The 15,440-nt window shown below is 43.4% G+C and overlaps 1 protein-coding gene across 17 annotated transcripts in view; it reads left to right on the forward strand.

Moving 5' to 3' along the window:
* PPIP5K2 (diphosphoinositol pentakisphosphate kinase 2) overlaps positions 1-15,440 on the forward strand; it is a 1,400,407-nt gene that overhangs the window by 439,531 nt on the left and 945,436 nt on the right. For all 17 annotated transcript variants that reach the window (XM_086960990.1, XM_086960983.1, XM_086960987.1 and 14 more), the window contains exons 12-14: positions 3,847-3,922; positions 4,027-4,136; positions 7,908-7,993. In XM_086960990.1, the coding sequence (XP_086817116.1) occupies positions 3,847-3,922; positions 4,027-4,136; positions 7,908-7,993 (272 nt within the window). The remainder of the gene's footprint in view (positions 1-3,846; positions 3,923-4,026; positions 4,137-7,907; positions 7,994-15,440) is intronic.

A 15,440-nucleotide genomic window follows, 5' to 3' on the forward strand; every position in this document is an offset into this window, starting at 1 on the left:
CCACAGTGTCAACTTAAGCTTGAGGTTGTCTGGGGGTTGGGGTGGGGGAGAGATATAGGGCAGCATTCAATCAATAAATCGGGGAATTGTAAACGCACTACTCACCCGTGAGGGTCTCAGGCGCTAGGGGGTGGGGGGTTAAGCAGCTCCGTTCAGTCAGAATGCCAGGTCTTGAGTATCTTTCTGAAGATGTTCAGGGAGGAGGCGCGTCTGATGTCGATTGGGAGTTCGTTCTAGGTCTTGGCCACCATGTAGGAGAAACCTCTTCCCCCTGTTCTGGCTCTGCGGATCCGCAGTATTGCGGCGAGGGCGGCAGATCAGAGGTTTCGTTTGGGTGCTTTGAAGGCGAGATTCGCTTGTTGAGGTATTTGGGTCTGGTGTTATGAAGGCATTTGTAGGCATGGGGGAGTATCTTGAAGGTGATTCTCTGTTTTACTGGGAGCCAGTGGAGGTTCTGCAGGTGTTGGGCAATGCGCTTGTGTTGAGGGATACCGAGGACGAGTCTGGCTGCAGTGTTCTGTATGGTCTGGAGTTTGCGGAGCAGGGACCAGGCAGGTACCAGGCATTGAGGGTGTTTCTGTGGTCCAGTCTGCTGGTTATGAGTGCATGGGTGATGGTCTTCCTTGATTTGGGGGGATTCATTTGAAGGTCTTTCGGAGGGTGTTGAAACAGCTGTAGGCAACAGTGTTGACCTGTCTGGTCATGGAGAGGGAGGAGTCGAGCATTCAGAAGCAGAGAGCTGTGTGATCATGTTCGGGTGCCGTGTGAGGCTAAAACAAGGTTATATGCAACCAGACGTGGGAAAACTGCTCGAAAGGTTGCTAGCCCATGCTAGAGTGATCATTTTGGACCAAAGGCATTTTCTAAAGTATGCTTTGAGTGGAAGTGGGAGGTTGATGAATAAATACAAAAACTTTGAGAGTACATTCATTTTGGCGACTGCAGTCCTCCCTGCGATGGACAACAGTTGCCTCATCCATTCCGGCATGCGGTTTTTAAGCCATATCATGAGTGTACCATAATTAGACCTCCAGAGCTCCTTAGAGCTTCCCTAGAGATTCCTTCTAATCCAAATACCTAAGTATCTGACTGGGGCCATTGCCCATTGCAAAGGGTATTCTGGTGCAACAGGTTGTGTTTTGAAGGTGAGCAGGAATAAGATGAATTTAGACCAGTTGATGGTTATCCATGCATAGCCATCAAAGCGTATCATTTCCCGGATGAGTGAGGCCAGATTGATGTTGGGGTTCCTGACATACAAAGTGAGCTTATCTGCTTACATCTGACCAGAATTTTTCGTGGGGTGGAGGCAAGCATATGGTGGGAATGGTGTTGCTGCAATCTGGCAGCCAAGGGCGCCATCGCAATAGGAAATAGTATGGGTGATATTGGGCAGCCCTCTCCAGTGTCCCTAGAATCGGGAATGGCGGTGTGATCATGCCATTTATGTGCAAGCGGGACTTGGGTAAGGCATAGAGCAATTTGACCAAGTGATCTCTGATCCCTACGAGATACAGGAGTTGGAAGAGATGTGCCCATACGAAGGAGTCAAATGCCTTAGTAGCATTAAGCAGAACCGCCACTGCGTGGAGTTGTGGTTGGCTGTATGAGGAGAGCGAATAAAGTATACAGATTGTGTCATCGAGCAGCTGGAGATCAAACACTACCGGTCTGTGAGGACAATATCTGGAAGCAGGGGAATAATACAGGAGGCAATCAGTTTTGCAAGTTTTCAAGGTCTATGTGGCCTGTAAAATTCAATGTGGTGTGTCCTCTTGTCAGGTTTCAGTATGGTGACAATTAATGCCACTCGGAGGGAAGGCGGCAATGCTCTACGAAGCAGCGCCTGCTCGTACATTGCCAGGAGATGGAGTCAAGGAATGGGGCATATTCTTTATAGGAGGCCACAGTTAGTCCGTCTAATCCCGGTGCCTTTTCCTGGGAATGACCTGAATGATGTACTCAGCTGTGAAGGGTGCGTCCAAGAATTGGCGGGGTGTGTTGTCAAGCCAGAGAAATTGGATTGTGTCAAAAAATTAAGTCAGGGCGGAAGGGTCATGTAGTGTTGATGAGGTGTATAAATCAGAGTAAAATGTGGCCAGAGTGCTTTAAATGGCATCCTGGCATGTGTGGGTCACCTGCTGGTAATTAACGAGTTCCATAATGTGGTCTCTTGCCAATGATTTCCGCAGGAGTCTAGCATGAGTTTTACCTTCCCTGTCTCCCTCCCTGTCATGCAAGGCAACCACTCCTTACCTAGGTATTGTGTTTCCCTAAGCCCTGCTTCCTCGTACTCCACCAGCTTATGCTTGAGGGAGACCAACATGGTCGAGCTCTCTTGGAAAACCTTTTGAAATGTTTCCTAATATTTTCATTGACTAGAGGTAAAAGAAAAAATGCCACCATATTATGGTATCTTATATTTATTTACCTCTGAAGATCTCAAGAACAAATTCTGAAAAGTTTAGGTGTAGAATACCTTTACAGAAATATTCCTCAACAAACAGATTACCATATTGCCCTGCTCAGTGCATTTTCCAGAAACTAAGAGACCCTTCTCTGAACCAAGGTGGCAGAGAGGGGTAGGTCGCAGCTTTCCTAGCTTGGTCCATTTACATACTCAAATTGGGTTGGACTTGAGATATCAAGGTATACCCCACACTGTGAGGTTGACTTTTGAGATTGGGTATTCTTGCAAATTACCACTACTATAATCCCAATCATTGGTAAATTAGGTTACATGGTCCTGACAAAGTGCTCAGATACGCAGAGATTATACATGGATCAAAACATGTTGTCCGACATTCTCACTTTCCTGTGAGCTGTAGTGGATCATTGTCTCCAACCCAGCCACCCTTCATTTTAATTTTTAACAAGAGGTCCCACGTATTAAAATTTTCAGGGTCTCTCTTAGTGATTTTTAAACCACAATGACACCATTTTACACACACAGATCCTCCACTTACACAGCATCACGTGGTCTTATTTTGAATAAGACCTCCGGCAAAGAGCCCCCCTGAGGGGCCAGTTGTGCATTGAAGCGCCGACCCAATGAGAAGCTGCTTGATGAATGACGCATAACACTAATCTGGGTGTGTGAGGGCTCTTGCTTCTGAGCAATCGGATCCAACTGATCTGCTTGCTCATACCCTTCCTGACCTCCTGCATTTTCGTTTTCTTTTTCTGATTCTTGCAGACTCCACTTGTGTACATGTTGAAACTTTTCCCACATTTATTTTGGGAAAAGCAGAGTTTCACAGTAAGCTGTGATCTCACCGAACTAGATAGTGCCTTGAGTTGGTTTAGATACCCCCTTCCAAATGAATAATTATTATTGCACAGCTTCTGAACACTTATTCAAGAATGATTTACCTACACTTTTTTTTAAGTATGAAAAATGTCGGAGATTCACGTTTTGTACAGCTGTGCTCAAATGGTCAGTTGTGAAGGAATGGTACTGTTTTTTCTCTCTCATGAATTGAGATAGTCCACCAATTCCTCTAAAAGAGTGTCCATTATGCATTAACATTGGGACAATATGACTTGTTTGAGAAATAAGTCTTTCTTTTGTAACCTGTGTACCCTGTAAGATGAAATATTTTCTGTTGCCCATATAGGGTTTCAACATTGGCTAAAATAGGCCTGATATGTTTATTGGTTCATGAATGCTTGAAAGTGACTAGTTAGAAAAGGGAAATGGGTATTGGAAAAAAGAAGGGAGCTGCATATACTGCTACATGTTATCTGTTTTAACTGATCAAAGACCGAATGCTGTATGTTCAATAAATAAAATTGACTAACCCGCTCATGTCATGCTGCTTACTGATTTACCTTTTTTATTTTAAGGTTTTTTGATCTCTTTGAGAAGTGCAATGGATACAAAACTGGGAAACTAAAACTAAAGAAACCGAAACAGTTGCAGGCAAGTAAAGTGCATTTTTTGTTCATATTTATTATTCTTCCCTTGGACAAAGTCAAATCTTTCCAGGATCTGATTACCTTGTTCACATTGTTTATGTTTTTTAGGAGGTTTTAGATATTGCACGTCACCTTCTCGCTGAACTTGGTCAAAACAACGACTCTGAAATTGAAGAAAGCAAAGCAAAACTTGAGCAGTTAAAAACTGTGCTGGAGATGTAAGTATATCACCCGCCACTTAGCAACAGAGCCCACTTAGAAATGTTTCCCCTTATTAATGTTTAAAATATGTTGCTTTGGAAGACGAAACAAATGCTTAGGAACTTTCAAGTTCTCTGCTTGGCATAGATATAAAGGCATTGATAAGTGATTTTCCTTTACTGTGGATAGTAAATTAGTATAATTATAGTAATCAGTTTCCAGAAATGTGGTTAAGTAAAGGCCTAGGAAAAATCTCAGCATGTATGTAAATATTCATGGATTTTGGGATTGAAGGATTAAAATTATGCAAAGAGAAAGTCAAACTAGACACGTGTGCACACTGTAAAACACCCACGGTCAGGACGATCAAAAACGAAACAGCCGACGGGTTTCGTCCTTACAAAGGACTTCTTCAGGGCATGGTAAGTCTGTATATTGAACAATGCGGTGAACAATCCAAGGAATGAGAGTAGCCAAAGGTATAGTATACTCCCGTCAGCTTGTCTATTTTATAGGGCAAGCAAGGATCTCCTCATAAATGTAGAGCGAAGAAAGTGGTCCAGTCAATCAGTAAATTGGTGCCACTAATAGTATCAAGTTTAACTCGAAAGCTTCGATTAGTTTTACTTAGCGTTTAATCCTCGCCTAGTCTGTCAAAATTGGACAAATCTTTATACAGTACTCCATGGTGGGATCATCCATGGTCCAGAAACGAGTCAAGAGGAGCCAATATGGTTGGCCAAAGTGCCATAAAGGCCAGAATCAGACAGTATCCACTTTCCATCTTGACACTCCCGACAAACGGACGCTAGGAATTTGGATACCGTCTGATTCTGGCCGGTTATGGCACTTTTGCCAACCATATTGACTCCTCTTGACTCATTTCTGGACCATGGATGATCCCACCATGGAGTGTCTGTATAAAGATTTGTCTAATTTTGACAGACAAGGTGATGATGAAACGCTAAGTAAAACTAATCGAAGCGTTCGAGTTAAACTTGGTACTATTAGTGGCACCAATTTATTGATTGACTGGACCACTTTCTTAGCTCTACATTTATAAGGAGCTCTCTGCTTCACCAATAAAATAGACAAGCTGACGGGCTACTCTCATTCCTTGGATTGTTCATCGCATTGTTCAATATACAGACTTACTGTGCCCTGAAGACGCCCTTTATAAGGACTAAACCAGTCGGCTGCTTTGTTTTTGACCGTCCTGATCGTGTTTTAAACCTGTATCAAAATAAAGGAAGAACTTTGAAAATTACATTTGTGGACACGGATTAAAAAAAAATGTTCTCCTTGTCTGTGTTATTCGGTGGTGCACCTTTGCTTTTGATTAAAATGATGTAGTAGCGGTACTCTCAACTTTTTTGGGTGAGTGAGACCATGCACAGGCTGAGGTGACTCCAACCTTTGTTGGAATTGTGATAAAAGCACATGGAATTTGACACACCTGTCTTGGAGCTATACAACAATGAGGATATTTTTGAAAAAGGCAAAACAGTGATTTAATCGGACCTCTGGCTGAGATATAAAGATAATCTGTGCCTTGTTATTGGTTGTACATAAGTTGTACAGACAAATTGTATTTATGCTCAATACAAAATCTTGCTACCCTTGAAATCAGTCTTAAATCCCACTGTTGATGTTGGGTTGAAAGGCCTGCTTTCTCTACGAGGTTTGGAATAATCTGCAGTAGGCCTCTACTATGAAATGAAACAAAGGAGTAAAATACATGAGCATTCGGAGCAGAGTCATGGAATTGAATGGTTTATAAAAGTGGTGTATTATGAGTAACATCTCACTCATGGCCTCTTACCACCCACCCACTGCTTTGTTATTTATAACTAGCACTTCTGTGAGCTTTCATGTTTTTTCTGGCATTTCTCTTATCTTTCTTTTATGGAATGGGTTCTTATAGACTCTAGTTCTATTCTGTTATTACTTCAATGCTGTAATTTACTTTCTATCTTGCTCTGCATACTGTCATTGGTATATGTGAGTGGAACTATAAGTATACCTCATTGCGTATTTATATATGGCCTTGCATTTTTTATTGGTCTCCACTTGAAAGAATATCCTGTTTTAACTTTGTTTGTTTAATATTTACCCATTAATAATATACTAGGTCTGTTTGACACAAGAAAATGATTAATGGTAAGCAAGTGAATATTTTATATCCGCATACTCATAAGAAAAAAGCATTAGCATTGCTCTACCAGTCTCTCCATAGATCCCAGTACTCTCCCTTCTCCTGTTACTTAGTAGAACTACCCTTAAAATGTAGAAAGCGATCGAAGGCCTGACTGGAATGAAGGCAAGTAAAAGACTGTGCAGTGTTAGGTTAGAAGACCTCCTTCATCCAACGGCACTTCAACAAGATCTTGAACCTGGGAAAATGAAGATTCACCAGACTACTTGGCCTGGGGGAACAAGGAAAAGGCTAACTGAGCAAGAGAAAGGCATCTTTGATTTCCTCACACTCGTCTCCCCTAGCACCTACTTGAGAAATATGAGCTAATTGAGATGTGAACCTTGCATTGTAATGTAATGATGTCTTGTAAAGCGCATGAATCACCCCACATGGGGTATCTCCGCGCTGTAGACCGCTGGGGAACCCGACCTGGCTTTCCCTGTGAGGTGGTCCCTACTGGGTATCTCCAAGGTGAAACCAGGCATCCCCGGCGTATGTGGGGAGCCGTTGTGGAGATGAGGCAAGCTAATGCCCAGAGTTGCAGAGCGTGATCCCTGGTTAGAGTAGGCACCGAGGCGGTAATTATCGAGTCCGCTGAACCTGGTCCACGACCCTGCCGCGTCGGGAATTGAACCCTGGTCCCGGGCCGTCCTCTGCTTTCGGGTCTGCCGCCTCTAACCAGTGAGCCACACTATTGCATTCCAAAGTTTGGATTCGATTTTGAATGTAAAGGAAAGGCAATACAATTGCAAGGATATAGTTAAGTATTCTGTGAATGTTTCTACAGACCTTGCACATGCCCCACCTTCAACTTTTAAAAGCTGTTGCCAAATAGGTTGACAGAAGGTCACATTTGAAGGACATAAGCTAAGAAATGCAGTAAAATGGGGGAAAGACATTTCTGGCTCCCCCCCCCCCCAAACCTTTCATCTGAATGATATCTAGACCTGTGATTTGTAACATTTGCAAATCATGCCTTACACAAAAGGGCAATGTGTAAAGCCAGCCATCTGGAGAAGTGTGGCTCACTGGTTAGAGGAGGCAGACCTGGAAGCAGAGGTCAGCCCGGGACCAGGGTTCAATTCCCGGCTCGGCGGAGTCTTGAATCCTAAAATGTCCATGGACTCGACAATTCTCGCTCTGGTGCCTACTCGATTCACGGGTTCACACTCTGCGACTCTGGGCAATAGCTTGCTTAATCTCCACAACGGCCCCTCGCGGCGGGATGCCTGGCTTTCACCTTGCGGATACCCTGCCGGGGTTATCTCACAGGGGAATACCAGGACGGGTTCCCTAAGCAAGCGCTTAGAAACCGCTTGGTGATTTGCGCTATATAAATTCCTGTACATTTACATTTACATTCCTGTAATCTGCGTTTTAAGTTTTACACCATGATGCAGAAATGTTAGGAATTAGGAGTGAATTGGTTACATTAGTGACACATTTTTGGGGAAATCTTAGTCTTTTGGAAATGAAAAACCTTCTTTTCCATTCACAGTTTTTCTAGTTGTGCATTTTAGTTTTGAATGAATTACTTGTTAAAATGTTACAGATTAAAAGCCAGTGTTCTGTTTCGTTTTGTGTTTTTTAGGTATGGACATTTTTCAGGAATTAATCGTAAAGTCCAGTTGACGTACCTCCCTCATGGTTGTCCAAAGACTTCAAGTGAAGAGGAAGGTACAACCAAATATTTTCTTTCAAGCAAATAGTATTTGTGGCTATGTTGTGTGGTTATTTTCTCTCCATATTCCCCAGTAGCGCTGTTTAGCAATTCCTCCAATTCATTAGGTATTGTCATTCACTGCTAATGATTATTGTTTCCGTTTTTTTCAGCTGTACAAGTTGATTCCAAAATAAATTGTGGTTGAAATTAATTTCTAGACAACATTTTAAATGAGCTATTTATTCGTACACTGGTAGTTTATTTTCCTCCTAAAGAATGTCCTGCTATCATGGTATAGCAGTAATTGGAAATGGTGAGCAGGTGCTCAAATATGACTGACACACTCACTCCTAGTCCTACCCTATGTCCTCAAGTCTTTTCCTCTTTATTCTTTTCTGATTCTGACTGGCACGGAAATGTCTACATGATGATTTGCACTGCTTTTTCACACTTCTTTATAATTTGATATGGACTGTGACCATGCTTGCAGACTTCCACTTATAGTTAAGCAAACGCTACGGACCTATGACCAAGTTAATTCCTGTAAAGTTATTTGCATAATATGCGTGTAGTCTAATCCAGGCTGACCTTGAACAATGTGACTTTAGTTCTGGGTTTAGAAATAGCCATGGGTCTAAAACTACACTAAATAAAATGAACTATAAAAAGTTTGAAATTAAGAATTTTGGATGACTGCTGAGGGACAAGCTCCCATACCAGTTATCATCATGTTTGCAGACTTGAACACCATGGACCATAATCTCGCTGGGTAGATTAATTGTTGTGGCCACTACCTTCTCCATTGCCTTTAAGTTGTTCTTCAATTTTATAATGGGTAAAATCGAGATGGTGCTGGTAGGTTTCTTCCCATTACATTCATTGAAAAAGTCACTGTGGTTCTTCTCTATTTTGCTGTTTTTTTCACATAAATGTTTCTGAAAGGCTTTAAAGATTTGTCACATTTTCCTAATCCCAGGGACTTTTGCTGCCCCTTCATTTTGTAGTGTATAGCAGATCCCTAATTTATTTCAAGGGGCAAACTTTCTTCTGACCTCAACTTCCACGTGTGGGTTTCCAGTGAGAACTATTTCCAGTATGCTTTGGGGTACATTTAGAAGACGATCTTGCTGTCTTAGATGGCTACTTTCTTGTTTACTCTTGCAGGATGCTAGGTTTCTTTAATCGTGAACAGCCATCCACATTTGACTGAAGAAGTGATTATACAAATCTGGCGAAATTTACACCATGAAATTGTTCTGAAATGTAAATCTTTGAGTGAAAACAGATTTAGGATGATCCATCAAGCAGACGGTGCAAAAACGGGTTACCCCTAAGTAATTTCTCATGGGAATTTTAGACCGTGCTACAGCCAAAACGGATGAACAGAATTACACCAAATTTGACAGAAAGCTATATATCTTTTCCTAGAAAGTGTTCTTTTTATGATTTGATGTAAGTCCGTTCAGTAGTTTTTGGAAACTTAAGGTACAAATCTTATGTTTATCTGTTGCGACAGGACTCCTGTGGGATCAGCAGATCAAAATATAATTTGATAGTCTGCTAACAACACCAACAAAGATATTTGATAGCTATTTTAAGATTCATCCATGTGTTTTTAAGGGGGGGTGAAGAAAAAAATACATATGGGTATCAGCGTAGGGATACCCTGGCCCACTAGTCTAGTGGGGCGAAAAAGGTCTGCTCACCCTTTTCAATTATGATTGCCCTGTCAGGTTTGCTACAGTCTTAAAAAAAAATGATCTTTTGGGAAGGGGCTTGCATAGGGCCTACTCCACAAGTTAGAAGAAGCCCTTGTGGCCCCCTAGCTTTCCCCGTGTCAGTGCGGGCTGTAAGGGGTCCCGGGAGCTCTCGCTTACATTTGTTATTTTCTATATACATTCCCCTGCATGTACATAATCTTTATCACTATCTGCTGCTACTTCCATGCCATTGGAGTCCTGTCAGGACCCTGTCTGGCAGTGTCCTTTCAATAAGTTCCTCAGCCATTGACCTCTCTACAGTAAATCTATTCATGACATTTTTCACTCTGCCCTCCGAAATGATCTGACCAATGTTCTTGTCTAACCCTTTTTGGACCAAAACCTTTTTCACTGTGTCGTCAGCGTCTGGCATTCAAATTTCAGTCTACATAAACGCAGTTAATGAACCTATTTCGAATGCAGTGCTTTTTTGTGTTGTGGGCAGACCCCCAGATAGTCCGGTTTGTCACAGAACAGAAAAAGAAATGAATATTTTTGCAAACAGATGCTTCCACAACATATACTCAGTCACAGGATTCACTTATATAAATTTCACAAATGTCCTCTCAATTTCAGAGATATCCAGTAAATGAGATGAGAAGCATGCAACATCCTTGTCAATCAGGAAGCTTTAAAAAGGCATTTGCACACATAAAAATCGAACTTAATATGTGTTCTTTTCATTGAATTATGCTGACATGCGATTTTGTTTATTACAAACCTGAATTAAAGTGACTTTTGTGCAGATTAAAAAATTGCTAAAGGTAACAGATCGTCTGGCTGCAGATTCCTTACCTTAGAATATTCCCAGGCATCACACTGGACCCGGAAATTCTTTTTGAACAGTCTCTTTGTGCTAGTAGGTGATGTCTTTCGGCTCCGCGTGGTGTCATTGACATTGTCTGCACCGGAAGTGAGGTGCTGGGTGCCTATGTAGGCTCCACCCCAGCATGCTGATCTCAGTTCCTTCTTTTCCTTGCCATCAGCGAGGATCTTGATCGAACTCCTCTCACTCACTTAATTTTTGAATGATTTCTTTCCACATTATATCAAAGACTAGTATGCATTTTTCCCATTTTTGGGGGGTGAGGGGGAATGTTACTGAAGAAAGCCACTGGGTTAAAGTCTTGTGGTGCCTGTCATCAACAAATGTTGATGACGGATCTCCACCTGGTGTGTCTGTGGTGCCTTCAGAGGGACCAAAACTCCACTTCGTGTGTGGAGTGTAAGACCATGAACCCCAAGGCCATCCCGGAGTGGGCCATGAAATATTTGGCCTCTCGCCATGCAACTCCAAGCCACTCCAAATTTGATTCATGTGGAAGGTCGGGCCACTCACAGAGTCGCTCTCTTTGGTCCTTGTCGCACTTCAGGACGACTTCATGTAAGTCCCATAAGAAGAAGTCCATGAAGTTGAAGCGCTCTTTGACTTCTCTGTGTCTATCACATTCAAAAGACGCAAGGACACAACACCATAAAGCCCAACCTTGCTTGCAGGAGGTTTCTGTGCAATCGGAGTCGGAAACGTGGTCTGCTCCAAGCTTCCCCAAATTTCCTGGAGCCGGAGCGAACCCTGTCCAGCTCCGAGAATTGTATGAGGCCATGATCCTCATTTTTGGGTAGTCAAACCCCTCACTTACTTAATTCCGATCCCAAGTGTTTAGGAGGGTCTTCGACTGGGTCTCTGCCGGCAGGTCCGCCCCACGGCGCCAGTCGACCCCTTAAGATCTATTGGTGATCAGGATCGGCTGCAACTTCGCAACCTCCTCTGGGGACCGTTCCGGTGGCAAAATACCCATTGTGATTCCTGATGCCGATAATGAGGTGGACTGGTGTCGCACAACATCTATTTCGGCGACGACCAAACCCACACAGCCTGAATTCGAGACAGAGCCCTATTTCACTGAAGGACTTACTGAGGAACATGAATGGAAGGGATCTGTGGATCCCCGATACCTACACTGACCCCTTAGTAGTGTCCATGTCCGACGTCAACTGGTATGAGGACCTGGCTAATGCCAGCGGTCTGGACACTGTCCGCCTCTCTCCTCCCACAGTGGCTATAGAGGAAGGAGCTTCCTGTGCAATGGTGATCCAAAGGGTGTCTGAGGTCACGGACCTGAAGCTGCCCAAGTGTTAGACTTTGCAAGGTTGCTTTTAGAGACTTTGTCTCAGCCAGGAACCCTTCTTGTGTGTTTATTACAGAGACCTGGGCAACGGATGCCTCTGGACCTGACCTGGTAGATGCCATCCCTACCGGCTATTCTCTGGCCAGGATGGACAGAGTTGGCCGCCTAGGAGGAGGAGTTGGAATCGTTTATAAGGACTCTTTTATCTGTCTTTTTCTACCCCTTCGGATCCTTTCAAGGCATTCTACTTTTCTAATAATTCCTGTCCTTCTGTCTCTTTTTCTGGCCTCTTGTTCTATATACAACCAGGGCCTAGATCCTCTGTTAGCCAGGCTATTATCAAATTGCTAGAGCCGTTTATTGAGAGGCCCAATATTACCCTTCTTGGTGATTTTAATTTCCATTTGAAGAATGTGTGATCTAGAGATACTCAGGCTCTCCTGGAAACTTTGGACTCTTGCAGTCTGGCTCAGCTGGTGGTAGGCCCCACCCATCTGGCAGGACATACTCTTGATGGAGACTTTTCCAATGACCCCAGGATGAAGGTGGGACCTTCGGTCCCTCTAGCCTGGTCTGACCACTTTGCTGTACCGTTAGATCTGTCCTACTAGGAAACCGTCCCCGCTTTGCCAGATGCTAAGAAGTGGGAACTCAGAAGGAATTTTAAATCTATCAATAACGAGGTACTCACTCCATATTTGAATGGGTTGGCGCCTGCCGATTCGCAGGATGTTAACTCGGCTGCTCTTGGAATCGCGTATGCTTTGTCAGGGGCATTCGATACCTTGGCCCCTCCTAAACAGCATTACTCAGTGAGGAAGAGGCCCTCTGCTCCCTGGTACTCAGACAAACGTAGGCAGTTGAGACAAGGGTGTCGAAAACAGGAGAGGCTTTGGCGGGCTCATTTCGATCCCTTGGAGTAGGAACAACATAAACTCTGTCTAAAGGAATAAAAGTTAGCAATTGTGGAGGAAAAGAGGGCTTATTTTTCTAAGGTTACTGCTTCTCTTAACTCTCCTGGAGATCTTTTTAAAATCATAGACTCCCTATCCTATCCCCAGGTATCAGACTCCATAGTGGAATCTCAAGAGCTGTGCGATAATATTTCTAACTTTTTCCATACTACGATCTTGGATATTTATGGCACGCTTGAAACTTTAAACTTGGGAATGGGACCCTCTATTCCCCTTGCCTCTTCTGAGGCCGGGAGTCTGCCTGGTGAGCAGCTCCTGAGCCTCCTGTCCTCTCCCCTCTTAACATCAGAGGTGATGATCCAGCTTATGGACAATACTAAATCAGGGTCTCCCTTGTCCGCTCAAAGTTTTGAAAACCTGCCGGGAAGCGGTTTTTCCACCTCTTATGAGTGTTATGAACCGTGCCATTTCGGAGGGAGTTTTTCCCTCCTCATGGAAGATGGCGGGTGTAAAACCTCTCTTTAAGAAACCTGCTCTGGACTCAGGAGTTTTGAAAAATGTTCGTCCCATCTCTCTTCTTCCTGCCCCCGCAATGATGTTGATGTCCCACCTTAATTTCCATCTTAGTTATTATCTTAGGGACTCTGCCCTCTTGGATGTCTCTCAGCACGGCTTTAGGAAACATCACAGCACTGAAACAGCTCTTACTGCTGTTGTTAACAACATTCGCTCTCAGGTCGACAAGGGCCACACCACTCTTTTGGTCCTGTTAGACCTTACGGCAGCCTTCAACACTCTGTCCCCATGTATACTGGTGTCTCGCCTTAGGGAGTTAGGGGTCGGAGGCCCTGCCTTGAGTCTTCTTGCTTCCTTTCTTAACGAAAAGGAACAGAGAGTGAAACTGGGCCAGTTTCTGTCTGCCCCTAAACCTGTGAATTGTGGGGTCCCTCAGGGCTCCTTATTGAGCCCCACATTGTTTAACATCTATGTGGCCCCACTTGCCAGGGTGGTTAGATCATTTGGGCTGGAGGTGCTGTCCTATGGTGACAACACCCAAATAATGGTTTCTTTTACTCACTCCGTGAAGGATTCTGCCCAGAATTTCAGGAATTGTATGGAGGCTGTCTCTCAGTGGATGGTGCAGAACTTCCTGAAACTGAACGGGGAGAAAACAGAGGTTTTGATCTTTGGGGGCAATAAGGATATCTGGTCAAGAGATTGGTGGCCGCCCTCACTTGGGGAATGCCCCCCCTCACCAGTATGCTAAGAACTTAGGGGTGCTAATGGACACTGCCCTTTCCTTTGACTGTCGGGTCAATAGGACTGTTTCCACCTGCTGTGGCATCATTAGGGTTCTCAGAAAGATCGCCCATTATCTTTCCCCGGATGCTCGGAAACAGGCTACGGTAGCATTAGTCACCTCTAGACTGGACTATTGTAATGCCCTTTACTTGGGCGTTAACAAGAGCCTTATCCATCGTCTCCAGATGGTCCAGAATGCTGCGGCTAAGATGGTTCTGAAACTCCCTAGATTTGCTTCTGCTTCTGTAGCCCGGGAGAACCTTCACTGGCTCCCTATACACTCCAGGATCCCATTTAAAATTCTCTGTCTATCTCATAGCGCTTTCCACGGCACTGGCCCAGAGGGGATTAAGTCACTTGTTCATCTTTATTCCCCTAGTAGATCCCTTCGTTCCTCCTATAAAAATTTTCTTGAGGTCCCCAGGTTTGTAAAAGCAAAATGGGGAGGCAGAGCGTTTTCCTCTGTAGCACCCAGATTGTGGAACTCTCTGCCCCCAGAGCTCTTAGGGCAACCCTCACTCGCTTTGTTCCTTAAGGCCTTAAAAACTTGGCTCTTCTCTGAATTGTACTTGTAAAGCCGACTTTGTCTGATTATGTGTTGGATGACCTGCTTTGGCACCTTAATGCCCTTGGGCTAAGTTGCGTGTTATAAGACTCTATTAATTCATTCAAGTGAGAAGTGTTCCTGCACATCTTATCTATTCTAACTTAAAACTCTAATGTATTCTAAAAGGTAAGCTAATTTTAATCTCATGTGCGTGCTACCACTTGAAAAGAGAGATATGACCCAACAGTCTCTCTATATGTTAAACAATCTCAAGAGGGCTGAGGAAAACCACAACCTGAGTGGAGCACTGCGTTTAGACAACACATGTTGTCTCAATATGTTAATCTAAATAATCAAAAAAGAATCAGTTGCTCAAAGGCATTTCAATTTATCATGTCATCGTGTTTACTGCTTACCATAAACAGTATATATCATCAATTTACATCATTCAAACAAAAACCATTGTACACTTGATTATAATGCGTTTTTCGAATGTTCAGAAATCATTAAATGTGCAATGTCACAATCAAAAACATATAATGCAAACAACAAATTTTTCAAAAGAGATCTCCAAATTTATGCAAGAAAGTCCCAATGCATTTCGGATTCCAAAACTGAACCCTTCATCAGGGGATAAATGTTGGAAGTTTGTTGAAACTGGAAGTATCCAGAAGTATTATCCACAGGAAACCTACAACACATGCATTTTGATACGAGACACTGTAATTTCCCATGTCACAAAATCAATATACATGAATGAATTTAGAATTTGCACTCTCCATACGGTAAAAAGTGTGTGAAAGAACAGA

This window comes from Lissotriton vulgaris, chromosome 3_1, assembly GCF_964263255.1.
Source record: "Lissotriton vulgaris chromosome 3_1, aLisVul1.2, whole genome shotgun sequence".
Taxonomy (NCBI): Eukaryota; Metazoa; Chordata; class Amphibia; order Caudata; family Salamandridae; genus Lissotriton; species Lissotriton vulgaris.